The 19796-nt window shown below is 41.3% G+C and overlaps 2 protein-coding genes across 2 annotated transcripts; one reads left to right on the top strand and one right to left on the bottom strand.

Annotated features, from left to right (window-relative positions):
* The first annotated feature begins 100 nt into the window (after positions 1-100).
* REXO4 (REX4 homolog, 3'-5' exonuclease) lies at positions 101-5565 on the top strand. Its single transcript, XM_082327220.1, has 8 exons — positions 101-403; positions 754-1112; positions 1409-1564; positions 1774-1967; positions 2401-2489; positions 3031-3105; positions 3786-3860; positions 4604-5565. The coding sequence occupies exons 1-8, from the start codon at positions 206-208 to the stop codon at positions 4703-4705; spliced, it is 1248 nt and encodes a 415-aa protein (XP_082183346.1). The 5' UTR covers positions 101-205; the 3' UTR covers positions 4706-5565.
* STKLD1 (serine/threonine kinase like domain containing 1) lies at positions 5305-19539 on the bottom strand (the record flags this gene model as incomplete). The annotated part of the gene is given in 20 exon segments (XM_082327865.1): positions 5305-5352; positions 6475-6554; positions 6884-7021; positions 7561-7689; positions 8615-8743; positions 9880-10008; positions 10956-11090; positions 11674-11790; positions 13146-13229; positions 13878-14008; positions 14468-14628; positions 14729-14841; positions 15341-15456; positions 15834-15904; positions 16112-16197; positions 16200-16215; positions 16880-16954; positions 18244-18288; positions 18766-18861; positions 19525-19539. Coding segments are annotated over 20 exon segments (1914 nt in total).
* Between the last annotated feature and the right edge of the window lie 257 nt (positions 19540-19796).

Consider the following 19796-nt stretch of genomic DNA (forward strand, 5'->3'; position numbering starts at 1 on the left):
CGGCTGCCCGGCCCTCCCCGCGGCAGGCCCCGGCCTCCCACGCCCGGCGGGCCCCGCAGCCCGGAACCCAAGCGCGGGTCACCGTTCCCCGCCGGGCCGGTGCGGCGCTACTCGGTCCCGGTCCCGGCGTGGCGGGGAGCCGTAGCCCCGGCCCGGTTGGGACCCGCTTCCCCCGCCCCGGCGGCCCCGCGGAGGGGACGGGCCCATGGCGAAGCAGAGCCCCGCAGAGCCGGAGCCGAGCGCCGCGGCCCGCGGGAAGGGCAGGAGGAGGAGGAGGAGGAGGAAGGTCTGGCGCGGCCACGGGGAAGCGGCGACGGGGGCCGCGCCGAAAGGCCCCGCCATGGCGGCGGCTCCCCCCCGCAGCCCCCGGGAGTTCTCCTCCAACTGGAAGGCGCTGCAGGAGGTGAGGGGAACCGGGGGGACGAGCCTGGGCGAGCCGGAGCCATCCCCCGGGCGTCTGGGCCGGGGAAGCCGGCCGGGGAGGGCCGGGGCCACGCTGTCACTCTCTGAAGGCAGCCCCACGTTGTATGTAGTAATTAAAAAAAAAAATAAAATAATCTTTGTGTCAATAAATAAAGTGCTGCAGGGAGGCATCCGGGACGGCACGCTGCAGGTAATTCCGCTAGAGCTGGAGAGTGCAGGGCCAGCTGGCACTGAGGCAGAACGCCAGGAGCCCTGGGGAACCATGGCGGGGTCAGAAACAGAGGGAGATAATCCTTTTTCCTTTTTTTTTTTTTTTTTTTGTCATTTTAGCTCCTGAAACAAAAGGCAAATAGCTCCAACGAGTCCCTCTCTACGTGTCAAACATACACCAAAAAGAAGCATCCGCTCAAAGCAGAAAATAGCCAAGAAGTTCCAGCTATCAATGGGAACAGGAATGTGATAAAGGCCAAACCCACAAATAAAACGGACAATGGTTCTGCTAAAGACAGTCCTCCTTTGGCTAAGCCACAATCCAAGAGGGTTGCAACAGATACAAATTTAAATGACACCAAAAGCGATGGAAAAGGCTGCAAAGAAAAAAAGAAAAATGGCAATATTTTAAAGGAGAAAGGTGATATAAAACATAAGAGGAGGAAAGCTGAAGAACACGCGGAGCAGCAACCCAAAGAGTGAGTACTTCAGGCATCATACATGCATGTGAATGTTTCATTTGGGAAGTGTACATAAGGAGCACAGAGCAGTACATTCAAAACAGCTGCACTCTTCCAGACTAAATTTTGGGAGAAATAAGACGCATGCGGTCCCTGCTCCTTAGATATAGCAACAAACCTGCATAGGTGACAGAACTAGACTAGTTTTCACAGAGCGGATTTCTTAATTTAAAAAATAAATAAGCTTTTCCTACACTACAAAGATGCAAGACCATGTTAAGGCTGTTATATGTAATTAAATCTGTACTTACCAGGGCTGAAATCTGGTTTGATGACGTTGATCCAAAAGATATTGAAGCAGCAATAGGACCTGAAGCAGCAAAAATTGCTAGAAGAAATCTGGGACTTGAAACAGGCCAATCCAGACAGTCTGTGGAGCAGGTGCTGGTTAAAGAAAAGGCTTCCGAAGGGTGAGTGGCATTCCGGCGGGAAGGATGGCAGCAGAGCCATCGAGATTATCTTCTAATAACTGTGATTTGCAGGTGCACAGCGTAAGCTGACATCTCCACGAGTCTGCTGACAGACAAAACGCCGAGTTTTCCCCATTCGTATCAACGCACGAACTCCCCTGTGCCGTCCCTGTAACAGAGGTGTCACCAAGTTGTCCTTTGTCTTTTAGGCTGACGCGCGCTGTAGCCATGGACTGTGAGATGGTGGGAGTGGGACCCAAGGGTGAAGACAGTATTGTGGCTCGCGTGTCCATCGTGAACCAATTTGGAAAATGCATTTATGACAAGTATGTCAAGCCTACAGAAGAGGTGACTGATTACAGAACAGCTGTTAGTGGCATACGCCCTGAGAATATAAGTACAGGTAGGAGTTTTTTTCCCCCAAAATGTTCTTTAGGAAGGGAAAATTTAACAGGCTATCACAGAAGCCTCGTTGACTGGGCTTGGAAAAGTTAGACCTATTTTGGGAAATGGAAAACAAAATGTAGTCTGAATGCTAAGAAAAATCGTGGGAAGAAGTACTTTTTACAGAGTGGTCACTAATGCCCTAGAAGAAATTAACTTGTGGATTACAGCGTGGGAATAATAGGAAGTTTATTTGCTTTTAGTGCTGTGCACTTTATGGAATTCTCTACGCTCTTGGAACAAGCAGAGGATTTGGTGTACTGTACAAATTTGTATAACTGCAGTCCCAAGGATACGATTGCCTTCACAAAAAAGATGCAGTGTTTTAACTGTAGCTTGCTTAGTTGTCTTATGCATCTAACGGAAAGCGTTTCATTGTGTGGTATTTTTAGGTGAAGATTTTAAAACAGTTCAGAAGGAGGTCGCTGACATCTTGAATGGAAGGATTTTAGTTGGACATGCTTTACGCAATGACCTAAAGGTACATGGCTGCAGACTTGTTATTTTGAATACAAGGCTCCAAAAATTTAAGATTGATTAAATTTCTAATACATCGTTCTGGGTCAGATGAACATACCTAAACTCCTAGAAACTACAGCTGTATCACTGTTATCTCAGTTTCTTGTCATTTCATGCTGTACCAAGTATAGCCCTAGTCACCTGCCCACTAAAGTTCAGCTTCCAAACTCTGTTGCTAATAGCACCGATCTGCTTACTAAAGAGAGAGGAAAGAAACAGAATGATGAAAAAAAACCTATTTGCATGCTTTGCTTCGTCCCCAAAGCCCAGCAGTCTGGTCCTTACCAGAGACAAGTACCTTATGTCATGCTGTACCAGCGCTGCAGGTAGTCTCTACAGATGGTGCCTCCGGATTCATTTCTGTTTCTCAAGTTAAGCAGAACTGTGGTTCTTGAATCCAGCCAGCGTCTGGATGACCTTGGTCTTGCCCATTCATGGTTTTGAACTGGGTATAAATTTCCATGCAACAGCACGCTTTGGACTGGAAATGTAATTTCTTCTAGGTCCTATTTCTTGATCACCCTAAGAAGAAAATACGCGACACGCAAAGATACAAGCCTTTCAGACAGAGAGTCAAGGTAAGGAACTGACGGGAAGATGCACCTCAGTTAACCTACTCTTAAGCTGCTGACTGCCAGCTGCTAGCGCACTCCTCCTCCACTTGCCCCTACCTGAAACAGGCATGCCTGCTTTTTGTCGTTTGAAAGTACTGGTCTAGTTGAACGCTCACTTAGTGTTTGAAATGTATCGATCAGTTACTTAATTCAGTACAAACATTACCAGTAGTACCTGTGCACAAAACTCAGTGGCTCTCCCATTCTTTAATACTTGCATGTTCTTCATAGTGCTTTTCTGGATAGCAATGAAGACGGTACAGTTCTACTTACAGTCCGGCTTATGTGATCTTCTTAATAGTATCATTTCCATAGGGATATAAAAAAAAATAGATGGCTTCAAGTTTCTGCTTAGACTGCAAGAGTAAAGGTTGAGATAAGGAGATGTTTTTCTTTTTCACAACAAAGCACCCCAAACATAAACCTTAGGGTTATGGTAATACACAGGAAATCCACTCGGCAGTGCATGCATAAATCTCATAACTCATTAATTCTTCTTGACAGTTCACCAGTAGAAGCTGAGATGTGCTACACTTTATTGAGGAATACACTTAAACCAATATTTTTATATATATACACACGCATCTATATATATATATATTTCAAGTAGTGTGAGACAGCACGATACTCTTTTCTGTTTCTAGAATGCACGACCATCATTGAAACTGCTCTGTGAGAGACTGCTGAATGTTCAAGTGCAGACATCGGAGCACTGCTCGGTACGTATCTCATCAGAACATACATTTTGGGGTACATCAACAAGGTACTACACGTTTGCTCTAGGATCTGGGTTCAATCCCGAATGCTGTGGCTTCCCTCTAGCCTCTCAATGGAAGTCAGCAAGCTCTGCTTGGACACCAGCGTGCAGTAAGATCGCCATCCAAGCTTGCTGACTGTTACGTGTCTCATACCCCTTGGATTGTTTCATAAACTTCATTTGCACAAGTCAACTGTATTTTGTTTAAATATTAGTTCTTGTTACTTTGAGATCCCCAGGGAAAAAAGTAATTCTCAAGTATTGACTGCTTACCTTAAAAGCAGCATTCTGCACCGCTCTGCTATGGCGGGTTGGATAAAATTGTGTGAGAGCCTACTACTGAATCTCAGCAGTTAGTTCCTTTCTTTCAGTGGACAGGAGGATATACCAGAGGAATGAACTGAAAAGGCAGGGCACATTGTGAGGGTATCTCCAAGATACCGTGTCAGGTGTATTTTTTCATTACGGCTTTCCAAGTCACGATCAGAAGGAGAAGTGCATAGCCTTGTGGTGGGCCCTGCACTCTGAACACATACTCATCCCCTTGCCGCTAGTCACAGAACCTAAATCTAGAAAGAGATTATGAAACGTCAATTGAAAGGATATATTAAAATGATGAAGATTTAGCTGCTTATTAAGAATAATGTTCTTAAACCATGTCAGCTACGTTTCATTAAGCCTCCTGTTTGTTCTGTTCTCTTTTAGATTCAGGATGCACAAGCAGCTATGAGACTGTACACCTTAGAGAAAAAGAAATGGGAAGCTGCTCTTAAGAACAAATCTAACAACAAAAATTCTAAAACTTGAATGATTCTACACTGTGTTCATCTGCAGCATTTGCTGGTTTCACGTCACGTTCCAGGGCAAATTTAGAGAGAACTCAGAACTGACAGCAGCTATTGCATAGAATCGGTCACTTGGTTGAACAATACTCCCGAACCCAGTATGGGAGTGTTGCCGTGCAGGAATACTGCTAGCATCTCCTTTCTGGATGGTACCTGTGTCTAATGCCTACTACTGTGTTTAAACAAATGCCTGCATTTGTTAAGTACTTAATCGGTTCAGTTTCTGCAAAGGAAATACACACTGAATAAGTTAAAAAGGTGTTTTTAAATTACAATAAATGAAGCACAAAACTGTCACTGCTTTGCTGAAACTCCCAAGACTAAAATCTTTATTTCAAATATTTTAAAGTCTACAAAGTAAGGTGAATTCTTCATTACTGCTGTTAGTCTCACAGTTGTGGTACCTAAATCAACAGAACATATAACTTTTTATGTATTATGACTGGCCCAATATTAATCTTCCTGGTGAGAAAAGTCTTTTAAAATATTTCTGGAGGATCCAAGCTTTTATATCTGAACCAGAAGTGTACAAGTCTTGTTCTGATACAAAAAGTTTTTCTTTTACTTCTGCAGTTTCAAAAGCGTTGCATCCACAAGGGTCATTATCTCCTGGAGAGAAACGTGAGAGTTGTCAAATACAAGATTACCTTGTTGCTTCACTTATTTTTATATTCATTTATTAATAAAAACACTGTGTCTAACATAGGCCTTTAAAGTGAGTGGTGTTTTAAACAGAGGTAGGGTCTGATTCTGCAAAATCCAAAGCAACTGTAATTACCAGACTGAATACTAATGCTGTGATTTAAATAATCTAAATGGATACTGGAAGGTAACAATGGGTTTCAGAGATTTAGCAGTTGCACGTCACACGCTCTGTTGCCAGAACGAGAGCGTTCTGGTCTTGTCTGTCTGTGCTGTCTGTCAGGAGGGGACACTGGGAACAACAAATTACGTTTACAACAGAAGAGGGAGCTTTCTTCTCTTTTGTAATTCTTTTTTTCCTGCACTACCTTATAGCTGCAGTGTTCATTAAAATGGTGCAGGCAATGCCTGCAGGAGACACCGGAGAACAAGTTTGCATGTAACTGTCTTGGAGACAAATTATGTAAGCAGGCTAAATGCGTAACTAAAAAGAGCAAGGTTATAAGACTAACCAGTTTTATTGGCTTGCTGAACAAACTTCTAATTACTGGTTCTTGACAACAAGCCATTGCAAAGGAAATATTAGCGTCACACATTAAACAGCTTGAATAACTTTGCTGTTTCTGGTGTTTCAACAGGTCTTTTTTCAATATGACTACTTGTTGGAATTTAATACAAGTAAATCTTCAGGCAGACTGTCACAAGGGTTTATTTTGTTGGTTTTGTGGTTTGTTTTTTTTTTTTTTTTAAGGATGGCACTTATAAAGCAAAAATAAACGAATGTAATATGCTTTATTCCTGTAAACTTTAGCCTGTTTTCGTATGAAGAATGTAGTAAATTAATGCAATGCAATGTTGCAAGAGACCAGAACGTGGTTTTAAAAAATTACAGCATAAAGAAAAAACCCTTCCAACTACTCATTTTCTGTAGTTAGAAATATTCTTACAAACTCATTCTTCACCCCATATACACATATTTCTGTAAATTTCTGCACTATGTAATGCCAGCTATTTAAGAATGATAAAATCCATAACCAGGAATAATATACTAAGCATCCACCCTTTATTATCACAGTGACTTCTACATACCGTGCTAGATGGAAAACGGCTTTTTATTTCAGACAGCAGTTCTTCCATTTTCTGGGACAGCATATCCAGCACAACGTCATCTGTAATGCAAATAAACAGGATAATTTATGATTACAACTGCCAGTGGTTTCAGCAGGAGCTAAAGGAGAGCAGGGAGGGGACAGATCTACACAAACAAGGCAAGATAAAATGAAGTTATAACATTATAACATCAGAGGGGCATTTATAATTATTCAAGAGTAAGTGGGACGAACTCTCAGTTCAATTCATGCTCCTTTCTCAGATATATAGTAAGTCTTTCCTGAGGGCAACGACCACGCCCCTGAGCGGCTGCTGTTACGGTTCTCTTTGCTGTCTTTTGGGGGTGAGGGAGAGGAAAGAGACTTGACAACCACCACCACCACCTCACCATACTGAGCCATCTCGTTCATCAGCACACTGATATTTTCTACCACTTCTGGATCATCGAAGTGAAGGTGGTAGGCATCTTTGATCAGGTTTATTCCACTGCCTTTTGAATCCATTATAAATCTCAAAGCTGATATTTCTGAAAGGGAGACAAACACTGCTGGGCTAATTGGTAGCTGCAGACTGCATGATCTGCTTTCGAGTCCCCTGCTCCAGCTAGCACACACATCATATTTTTCCAGGAAGTCATGTCCATTATTTTCAGCCTTCCTAAAAGCTATTCTGAACCATATGTGGGCAACAAGTAGAAGACCATATACACAGCCAACACTGTCATGCATGGCAGAAGTGATATTTTCATGTTTACTGTTTTTGCATTGATTGAGTTCTACCCATTTACACAGTTGAAACAACGTCATTGTAAAATAAGTAACAAAACACTCAAGTTACTAATGGATCAGATTGTGCTGATCTAATACTTCTTCTACATGCATGCTGGGTCCATGGGAAGAAAAAAATTTCACACCTCCAGTTTTCACTATTTCCTCTTCCAGTCCTGCAAGAAAATACTAACTTAGGAGAGCAAACGCCAATCCCACTATGAACTCTTGAACTATACAGAAACATCCACTTCTGAGCTGATTTGCAATTAATAAAAAAAGAATTGCTGAATGTTACCAGACAGCCTTAGAAGGCTTGCTAACGCCAGGCAGGCATTCTTCACCAGCACCGGTCTTTCTAGGTTCATCCTGAGCGCTTCCAGCAGAAGCGCTGTTGTGGGCTCATATTCATTTTCAGTTAGGCAACCTTTAAAAAAAAAAAAACAAAAAACCACACAAAATCCCAAAACTTCAATATACTCAGAAGTCTTAAAACACTCATCAGCATTTCAACTTCTGCCTCCTCTTTCTGAAATTACTTTTTGATTATGCGATAAAAGTTACAAAGAAAGCACGTGAAAACCTGTACTGCAGTAAAAAAGGCCCAATAAAGTCTTATCATGAGTTGATCCAGTGGTCTAGGAGAAATTTCTGATACATTTTCTATGTCCAGATTCCCCTTCATTCTCCAAATCAAAAGGAACAGAGAGTCCTGAATACCCAACCTATTCTGAAGCTGGGTACTAGAAATGAGATTGCTTGGGGTGTTTTAATCAGCTCTTCCTAGTGGAACGATGGCATAAACGCAGGGCAGCAGGTAAACATACGGCAACATTCTTGCATGAGGAAGAAATAAGATAGAGTACTACTGCAAGGATGCATTTCTTAGTGCACATGATAATGAAAGAGATATGCGTTCTGTTTTTTAATCTGAAATATTGTTCCCAATTTACAAAGCAAATGGCGTAAAAACAAGCCTCCCGGCCCATGCTGCACAACATTAATGTTGCGTTCAAAGGAGTAACACAAACAGGATTCTTGGTCTTAAAAGAAAAGCCAGAGAATGCTCTGCACAACAAGGGTCTTGTAGCTGCCCATCGTTACAGTACGCATCAGCAGTATCTCGTTCTGTAATTGCTACGGCTGAAAAATAGCTTCATTAGGGAGTGTTAGAGAGCAAGTGCATGGGAGACTGGTTAAGAGAGGATGCAAGTTCCTAACTCTGCTGCCATCTGCAGAGCCGGCTAAGGCCACGCAGCCTGTATTTCAAGTATCACCACCAACAGACAAACGTGTGTGGCGTATACTAGCCTTTTCAGTGCACAGGGGACAAGAAGGCTGGGAAAACACACCTTGGAGTGACAATGCCCATAGAGCCGAGCAAGCAGACTCCGTAACTGTTCCGTTCTGGAGGTGCTCTTGAAGGACCGCAGAGATAACGGGGACAGCACTTTCCAGCAATGCTTGGTCTACATTATTCTCTGAATTACCATAACAAAAAGGAAATGCATCAAGCAGAGTTACTTAATCAAGTAATAATATCATAAGCACATTGTATGTCAAATTATATCAGTTAAAACCTTAATGGGTGATGGCATTGGAGTAATGCAACATTATTTTAGTATGGACAACAGTAAAGGGAAGGAATTTAAAACGTACAAAAACAAATCAAATTTTACAGCACTAATAAATAGTAATGTTTATTGCAGAAAGCTGAACTTCTCCAGGAACTAGTTTTCTTTGCCAGTTAAATTATACATGGGGATCACAGCAAGAAACCTCCAAAAATAACCACCTTTTTGACAGAATACGGTCAGCAGGATGGATATTTAGCTGGTCACATAAATCAAATGGGTGGTTTGTTGCACAGAAAGAATAAAACACACCAGTTCAATTGTGCACATTCTGTGCTCTTGGCCTTCCTTGATGATTAGAACACCACACGCCTATACAAGAGCATGTCACAGAAACAAATCACCTAAAAAACTCCCAGCGTGGTCTCATAAGAAGGGGTCAGCTCAAGCAATCACCCGTGGCTCTCCAACACTGTGGGATGATGCTGGTTTAGTTCTAAGGCAAAGGGAGGAGTACACTTGCCACCTTGCCAATCACATTTCTTTTGGAAAAGCAAGTCTCTAGGAGATGTCCAACTCAAGATTTAGCCCAGTGCTGCCAAGAGAAGTGTGATGCAAAGAAATAAGATGCTATTAATTCCAAATGCTATTCTGATACCTAATCTAATATGCTGTTTGCACTGCACTCCCTCTGCTAAGAGCAGAGCAAAACCACATGACTGAGAAACCAGTAGCTGTGTGGAACCCTCTCCTTTCTGACAGTCTGTTCATAAGCCACACCTTGGCCTAAACAGTAAAGATTTGACTTTGACACCTTATCACCAAAAGGGTTGCTGAAAAGCCTGTATTAGTTTTTAGTTTTCTCTGATTTAACTCCAGATCACTTGAAGTTATTCTAGTAGGGCTGTGGAGACATCCCTCCAGAATGGGAGAAAGAAGAAAAATCCAGTCCCAGCGATAGGAATGTCTGAACTCAATTAGGCACAATACCTGCTGCCTTTGTCACATGAGTCTAGGCACAATACTTGCTGTGTTCTACTTACCACTCACAGCCAAGCTCCAGAGAACTCCACAGCAAGAGAAGCAGATCTTTTCATTATGAAGAAAATTTCTTAAAATTGACAGAAGGTCTGGAATTACTCCAACTTTCCTTAGATTCTCTGCAGTAACTTCTGAAAAACACAGAAAAAGAAATTCTATAGAATCTGTTATTTTTGTCCCACTCACTGTCCTCAAAACAGACAGCACTACTAACCATATTTAAACAGTGATAACAAGCCAGTAACATGATACCATCAGCCGGACAAAAGAGAGTAAGAGAACAGACCGAATTCTTTAATAAGATGCACTTAAGCATAGTGTTTAGCACAAGTGACCCTTTCAAACGGATGTCTGGCCATCCTTTTTCCTTACAGGTCTGAAATTTACAGAGCAGAAAAGGAACGGAGAAGATATAAATTACTATTTTTCAAATGTTTGCAATTTAGCAATTCAAGCTACCTCCACTTCAGAGTTAGGAAGCACTGTATAAAAATAGTTTGGTCTTAGATGGTAAATTCATTTGTACATGACACTTTGTATTCCCCCCCCCCTTTTTTTTTTTTTTACAATTATCGCCTTGCTGCTAAATCCTTCTGTAACCATTTATAAAACCAGTCTTCTGATAACTGTTGAACTGACACTGAAAACAAGTAAATAATACTAAAAATATTTAGCAATTACAATCTCAGGAGAAAAAACAAAATAGAGAAATTAGGTAGAATGGTTTCAATTCACCATGGCACAGCCAAAAATAGAATCCAGGTTCTGTGCCCTCATTTTCCCAAGCACTGCTATTTGCACAGTTTGTACTTGTTTCCAAAGCAAGATGAGATACAGGACCACTCTAATAGATACAATTCTGTAAGTAAGTGCCTGAAGCCTCAGCAGTGTGTCTTATACTTTCAGGAGTGTTATCTTACCAATATCCAGTCACTCTTACCAATATTACCACTATTGAACTAATACCTACAGACATCCACAGCTCTCAGTGAAGTCACGAGTTCTGCGTTATATCTTGGATTAGATTATAAAAGTAGAAACATAAGAATATTCCCCAAAAATAAACAAGGTGACCCACCGCTGGCTGAAATCATCATCAATAACGTGCAGACCAACAAAAGTAACTCTTCATTTTCAGAGTGTTTTCTCACTGTCTCTAACAGAGAGCTGGTCACATTCTCATCCAGGGCCATCACCGCATCCTGTTCTAGAGCTGTCAAAAGTAAATATTTGAACAGAACAAAGAGATTTCAGTGGCTTTGAATGAAGTCTGAACCCCCTGCTGCCAGCATAAGTAAAACATTCAATTAACAGCATTTCTTCACATAGCAAATCCAAAAGTGACTTTAAATTTTCTTTTTCTGAAACACAATTATTACTATTTTTAATCCTGTATCATCATCAGGTGTTACTGGGGTAAATCGCCAAGAAAATGACAGCAGGGACAACACAAGAGACCAGAAAGTATTCTACACTTTTATGCTTTGAAATTCAAATATCAGAGCACTGAGAGTCTCTTATTTATATAGTCTAGTAACAATCCACATAACATGAAAATAAACTTGGTAGCCTACAATCAGTAGCCTGTATTTAAAATGAGCACCAACACAGAATTCATGTATGCCAGTCCTGAAGAAAGTCCACGAGAATCCAGACTCTTATTAATGCTGGTTAAATTCCTCTATTACTTTACATTTATCCCCCAAAATCATTACTGAACCCATTTCACACCTTATCTACTACATCTGACTTTACAAGAGATAGGCCAGCATAAGTTGGAAGTCTCATAACTGTACCTTGACTAAGAATTTCAAGCAATAAACTGCAACCGTCTACTTGTAACTTGAGAGAATCTACATGAGTCTTCATGGCAAAAGCGATCAATTCTGTGAATGTCAACAGATAGGGCAAGGCTGTATGGAAGACAAATTATTTGAGACAACATTCAGTTACACAGCTTAGAATGCTCAGTGGGTATCTATGCTCCAAAACACAGGAGGAGTTCCAATTTCAAATAAATTTGAGCCCCTATGGACAGTGTGATATGGCAGAACAACATTCTTGAATCAGACAACAAAATGCAAGTATAGATGGAACAATGCAGAGTGAATTTTGCAGTCTCTATGGAAAATGTCTCTTATTAAAGACAACTGCAAGGCTATGCAAGCCAAGTGTAGCCAGCACATTCCTCGTTAAGTCACACTGGCACTGTTCACTGGTCGTGTAGCAAGCCGTGGGGCAGAACACTGTGCACAAGCCCAAAGCCATGCTTTTCAGAACCCGTGGAGGAAAGTATTTCACCAGGCCTCCTAGTTCTAGGAAGACTTTGAGCTTTTGGAATAGCTAATACAGCTATTAGTGAATCCAGAAATATATGATAAACTGTTGAGGAAACACTGGATGGTTTTTAGGGATCCATTTTGAGCACCTTCAAAGATGTGAGCATCAGTGGTAAGCCATGGCGTAGAAGTGCCAAACAAGTCAGTCAGATGTGTGCACAACCTTGTATTGCTGTCAATAGGTTTGAGGGACAAATCACAAAGATCCATTCATTTTGTTATTTATAACCAAAGCCCACTGCATTACTGAGTAAAGATTTCTTCAGTTACAGAGTTAAAGATATAGGTAACTCTAAGGAAAAAATAACAAATTATTCTGTTTCCTTATTGATTACAGATATGAATGCCCCTGTGTTTTAACATCATAAGCCAACGCCAGCATTAAAATGCTATCACTATCAAATGGCAGTGTGTTTTGTAACTGAGTGAACATGGTACTTTGAAAATATTAATCTTTATCTGAAAGATTAGTCTGAAAAATGTGCAGATGCTGGGAGAAAATAGACCATCTTCGCACACAGCTTGACTAGACACACAGAAACTAGACACACGTCGCTTGCTTTTGCTCTATCAGTAATATAGCCCCAGGCATTACCCCCAAGTTGCCCCAATGCTGATATGAATTACCTTCTTCAAATGTCAAGTTTGCCAATTCACCTTTGCTGCCAATTAAAATATCACTAAGTTTTTTTCCAGTGCCCATTTTTTTTATCCAGTAAAAAACCTCCGCTGTTCAACAAAAGCATTTACAAAACAAGTACCAACACAATCACATCAACTAGTGGCCTATTCCAGTACAATCCAAAAATGAGAAACAGGAAGAGGGCAATTTCATTCTTCTTTATTGCCATGAGAATGTTTTCCTCTTCCTATTATCTCAAAGTGTAAGGAAAGAGCAGAATAAATAAAGTAATAAAATAGTGCCTTACCACTTTTATCTCTTACAAAGCTGGCAAGGTGCTGAATGGCTTCAGCCTGTGCTTCTTCTATATCCCAGAAAGCCTGCATGAATTCTACATAAAACAAGAAAATTCTTCTATTTGATACAAATGCTTATAAAAAGCATTCAAGTTTTCTCTATTTTTCTTTATTTTGTGCAAGATGTGAACTGATATAAATGCAAATAATGTAATTTGTGATTGTCGAAAAGAGAAAAACTTTTCCCCTCGTGCTTCAAACATTTAAATATTACAAAGTGTTACGATTCACCTCTACAATCTGTGTATTTGTCATTATATATTTTGGGGACCTGCTGGAAGATTAAATCAGAGCAGGGACAGGGGCTTTAAATGCATTATTCTGATAGCCTTTTCAGATTAAGATAATATCTTCCTTGCTTAGAAGGAAAATAACAAAACAGATCCTTTGTTGGCATAAATTGGCAAACATGTTAGAATGCAGACAAAATAAGTGGGGCTCCCCAGTTTTCTGAGCTATGATCTCTGACCCCATGTAACTTGTGCAGTAGGTATGGCTGGTAATCTTCCGAGGTTATAGAAAAGGCTATATAGTGATCCTTCCTCCAAACAGCATCCCATATTACTTCAAGTAAAATGAATGTCCGATAATTCATTTTCAACTAGAATATATGCTGACTGGAAAACATACGGGTTTATTTCCTATGAAAATCACCATTACGTTAATCTTATTTTCCTTATTACCTAGAACACTTTCGATTCCTCCCTCAAGGAGCACATCTATTATTTTAGGAGGCAAAGACTTTTTCAGATTTACTAAAGAGACACCAGCAACAGTCAGGCATTCCCTAATAAATGGAACATCAGCCAGATCCCTAGAATTACAAGAGACAAAAGCAGTATCAATGAGTTAGAAATGCTAAGTTACAAAAAAAAAAAAAAAAAAATCTACAGGCTTTGTTTCATTTTGATATAAAAAACTAACAATACTTCTTTGAAGACTGGATTATTTTTGACAGAACTTACACAATTTACTTCAAAACAGCTAATGAAAGAGCTTACATTAAACAAGCCATGCTTAGGCTTCAAGTTAATGGCTTGTAAAATTGCATACAACATGATTTTATTATGTAACTCCTCAAAACAGGACACCTACGCGTATCAGAATGCCCACTTCTGAACAAACACCAAGTCTTTGACTTGTTTAATAACTCAATTTGTCAAGGCAGTAAGATCAGCAACCTTGACTCAATCTCTTCCAGCTAACGTTCCCATCTTTGTGAAGGTAGGTGGGTTTAGGACAAAAAAATAAAGGGAAAGCATCCGGAACTTACTTTGCTGTGGGTCTCATGCTGGGCTTAATCTGTAGCATCATAAATAAAATTGGAAATAAAGGCAAAGAGCTGTTATCTCCATTTTGCATTAGTGTCAGAACTCCCTCAAGACAGCTGGTATCCTGTCTAATATTCTGCAGTAATGAAGTTATCTCTTCTGCCTGTAAAGAGTATAGTATCAGAAGAGCTTTCACACACTTGTTTACAGGTATCCTGCTGGCCAATGACATTTTAAATCTATAATGAAACATTATTACATACAGTCAGAACAGGGCAGGTTGTCATGTCAAGCAGAATACAACCTAGAGACCAGATGTCAGATTTCTCAGTAAAAGAAAAATCAAATGCTTCTGGAGCCATCCAAGACTTGCTATCTGTTGAAATAAGAATCATATGGTAACGTTGCTGACATTGTACTATACAGTTTTTGCTTGCACATGCATGAACTGCAGGCAATTGGTTTACGTCTAAAAATAATTTTGAGATATTCTGCAGAGATTAGACGTTTTTTACTGGTGATATGCCACAAAAGACTAAGAAACACACTATAACTAATGAACAATTTTCTAAGATGTTACTGCATATATATCAAGCTAAAAAGGATTCCAACCGTATCTGTTACTGACATGTCTATAGTTTTCAGTTGTGAACACAATTAATGCTGCAGGCAACTGACTATGAATATCCTAGTGATACTTTAGAAGGCAAATAGTATAATGCAGAGAAGGGGGAGGGAAGATAATTTTTTCCTCTTTGGCTGATTTTTCTCTGAGGAGTAAAAATAATCACCATAACTGAATCTTTTAAACATAAAGTTTTTAAAAAAAAGAAAAAAAACAAAAAAACCAAAAAACGAGTAAAACAAATATCTACTTTCTTCCACTCTTATTTTCCATTTCATCTCATCTGTCATAAGTGTTTCTGTACTGAAGTCGGTAAGCATGAAGGATGCTTCACCAGTCACAAGTATGTTTGATGGCTTGAGATTTCTGCAACACAAATATTTTCTGTCAGCCTGTGAAATCAGAGTCTAATGATACAGGTTCCCAGCATCTTTACAAATCAGAAGGTTTGGGGTTTTTTGGGAGAGGGTGGGTAGGGTGGTGGTGAGGGATTTGGGGTTTTTTTGTTTGTGGGGTTTGGTTTTTTTTTTTTTTAAACATACAAGTGATAATCAACTGAAATACAACTGTTTTCTTCCTTTACTGCAAAATGCTTTAAAATTTGTAATTGCAACAGATTTATCTGAACATAGAATGCAACAGTTGTCTCTTATTTTAGATACACAAAGTATACCTTGTCCATCACAGCCTGTTCTGCAAAGAACAATGACCTATCAGACAAAGAGAACAAGATTTCTACTCACCTGTGGAAAATATTTCGTTTGTGTATATAAAGCAAAGCATCCATCATCTGTCCCAGGAACTTCAGAATCACCTGTTCAGGGGAATATACATGAAAGTGTAACATAAAGACAGTAGCTTCCAAATATCTTTTGGAAGATAGCCTCCAAAACCATTCTTCAGCAAAACACTGCTTTGAAGATTTTGGGGAGGACTTTGAGAAAGAGGGAATACAGAGGAAGAAATATAAAAGCACTGAGACTCTGTCAGTTCAATCAGATGCCTCTTCTGTACTTTTTACCATGTCTGTTATTTTTTCCGACTTCTGCCTTTTTTCCTTGATTACAGATGAAAGATCTCCTTGGCCTGAGTGCTGCATTACCAGAAAAGGAACAGAGATGATATCTGTAACAAAACATTACACCAAAATCGTCTAATTGTTTGCAGGTAATAACATATCCAGTAAGAAAGATAAAACCGAGTATTTGGCCAAACTGGTGAGTGCGATGTTCACCAATACCAAGGTGTTCTGAAATGATTAATCTCTCACAGAAGAGACAACGTTTACTTTTCTTTTATTAAAAATACAGCATGTTTGGGTTTTTTTTTTTAAAAACAAAACAAAACAAAACAAAACATTATCAAGCATCTTATCTGAAACCATATGGGACCATTCAAGTCAAATACACATCCATAAAATCAACACAAATTTTGCCTGAGCACTGAATAAAATCTGCAAATAACTAAGTCAGGGCTTTCAGCTTCCTATAGTCTCCTATAAAAGGGTTTTCACGCAGGCATGAAAATCAGTATTGCACGCTGATTCACATCAGAACCTGCAAGTCACCGTGCAATACTGCCACGTGATGGACTCCAATCCATACATCTTCACAGCTTTTCAGCATGTTTATTCAGGCGTTAAAAAAAATCAGGCTTGTTTCAAATCAAATTCAAATTTTTAGCATCTCACACAAATGAGATCAAATTTAAACCTGCAAAAATGCTTATGCTTACATGCCTACAACGTTAACCATGTGTTCCAGTTTAAGCAATCCTATTTCATTCTCACCTCATTATCCCAAGTCACAAACAATTCCTTGTAAGCACAGATGTTTGAATGATGAAGTTTTAGCAAATCCATTGCCTGCATAGAATAAAAAAGAAATACAGAGAGAGCTTTCTAAAGCTATACAGTCCTTCCCACTTAAAGTACCTTAAATAATACCCTAAGCCAGTTCCTGACTTGTTCATGTCGCATGTCTGATCAAATTCTTTCAATGTACAAGCTCTGTTATATATTTGCACACACAAGTGTCAAGTTAAGGAAAATATTTCAGTAAGACTCTACTCAGTGTAATGCTGTAATAGCCTTGCGAGATTCAAGGATAAAAACTGATCCTTAGGGAGATAATATGTAAGCCACCCCCTTCTTCAGTTCCTAACATCTTAGAATATGAAAGTTGAGATGATTTTTCTAGCATAGCCACTATTTCCAGTAACCCCTATGCAAGCTTGAAACTCAGCAAATATGATGACACTAGCGAGATGCTTATCTCCTTGAAGTTGGTTTCCGCATAAGGCTCTAACAATTACCAATTCTTCAGCAAATTCACTGATGATGTGAAAGGTAAAAAGAACTCAACTTACTTTCCTGTAGTTGTGTTTGTGGCTGTGCAGACACAACAGAAAAACTAAGAAAAGCCACGCTCCCAGCTGGCACAACCGCATTTATTTCAATAGACACACACATCAGCGGAGAAATTGGATCAAACTTTATCAGTAAAGCCAGTCTCAGAATATAAAGAGGCCACCTCTCTTGAGTAGGATGAACCATCTGTACAGACATGTATTCTTACTCATTTTCAGCTGCAGATGTCATGCATACTGGACAGTGAGACTAATCCATTATGTGCTACTTCACATATTTTGTTGAAATAAATTTTGGTATTTTGATAGTATTTCTGATGTTGCTTCTTACTCGAGGCATTGAAACAAGTTTGCACAAAAAAAGTGCAACAAAGGAAGAAAACCAGTCAAATCATTCACACCAAAAAACATCCAACTCCGAGAAATTAACATATAATGAAATATGCTAACTAGAAATTGAGTTCTTAATAATAAACTATAAACAGACCAAGGTTCTCCTTCAGCTTAAAGGCCAAAAAGATGAGCTTTGCTCTTTGTCTTCAGCACAAAACAAATACGAACCCTGAAAAAGGCTGTCCATTTGAATCTACATATTCAAATGTAGGAACAATTACTACAAAATCCTGGCCTGAGCTCAAGCAGAGGGCAGGGAGAACACCCCTCAGATAGTCCTACCTGATTTACATCTTGACTATTTACTTAGTTAATCCTTGTAGATAAAAGACTTTGCTCTGTTAAGACTTTGGTCTTTGTAAGTGAAGTAGTAAAGAAAAACCGCACTGATACCTCCTTCAAGGCCTCATTTGCTTGCGTTTCTTCAATGCATTCAACCTGCACCAAACAAAAGACAAGGATGAGATTGTAATACAGAGACAGGCAAACCTTAAGCCAGAACAACCTTGCTAAGATGACTGGAACTGCACATTGTGTATGAATTGGCATAAATTTTCAACGATAGCTCCAATGTTTGGAGCAGCCTTGTTGGGAGACGGTCAAAAACAGAGCTTTAAATAAGTCTGCAACAGCTAGCCAGTCCTTCTCCTGCACTGTCAAAGTAGCAGTAAGCTAAGGTGAAAACACACTGGATGGACCTAAATACACTGCTCCCCTTTCCCAATTTTAACCTCAATATTCTAGTAAACTGATCTGACTCTTCCAATTTCCAAAACAGCAGCACAGTAAGATGTAAGCCTACTCCTACCCAGTGGCCAAGCTGCCTAACATGTTTGTCGGTTACCATCAGAAGGGCCCACGGAGACGACAAATGTGCCAGTGGACTCTTTGTTTTCCTAGCAACAACCTTCTCACCTGCTTTATTACGTATTTCTTCTCTGCACCCTTTTCTGTTTTCAATTCAGCTACCAGCACAGTGCCCAGCGCCCCAGGCTGGAGCTGCTCCAGCACCTGCAGGGCAGAGGAAAGACACTAATGGACTTGCTCAGCTACAAGTGGTAGAACCGCCAAGGCAGAAAGCCCCTTCAAACCACTTTCCCACAGCCACCCTCCACACAGCACACACCTCCAGTTCCCCATGGCAGGACCACAGGCACCCCCATCTGCACCCCAACTCTCCAGAGGCACACAGGCCTTCCCCTCCCCTCCAGGACCTTCCCCCCTGCTGACCAGAACACCCCCATCTCCCCAGCGCCCCCCACACCCCAGCGCTTCCCTCCCTGGGCCCACATAGGCCCCTTCCTCAGGGCCGCTTACACCCTCACCAAGGCTATGCACCCCCTCCTCGGGGCCACCTACACCCCCTCCCCATGGCTAGATACCACCCCCGGGGGTACCTACACCCCCTCCCCATGGCCAGGTACTACCCCCGGGGGTACCTACACCCCCTCCCCATGGCCAGGTACTACCCCCAGGGGTACCTACACCCCCTCCCCATGGCCAGGTACTACCCCCGGGGGTACCTACACCCCCTCCCCATGGCCAGGTACTACCCCCGGGGGTACCTACACCCCCTCCCCGTGGCCAGGTACCCAGCCCAGCACCACCTACAGCACCCACAAAGCTGCAGCCACCCCCTTCCCGCCGGGCAGGGCCTGGCCCTTGGGGCAGCACCTCATACTTCTCCATGGCGGGACAAGGCCCGGCCTCCCAGTGAGGCGGGACAGGCGGCGGGTGTGGAGGGACCCCTAGGCCCAGGGCGAGAGCGGCCCCTCAGCCGTAGGTGCCCAGCAGCACAGGGGCGCTTCCCCGTTCCCTAAAACTACACTTTCAGACCAAAAAAGCGCCACTATAAACCCGCGGGCGGAGGCAGAAGCGGGGACCGGACACCATCCCCACCGACCGACCCCCTCCGGGGCGTTTCCCCCACGGGCGGCGCGGCCCCT

Source organism: Platalea leucorodia (assembly GCF_965183815.1).
Source record: "Platalea leucorodia genome assembly, chromosome: 15".
Classification (NCBI taxonomy): domain Eukaryota; kingdom Metazoa; phylum Chordata; class Aves; order Pelecaniformes; family Threskiornithidae; genus Platalea; species Platalea leucorodia.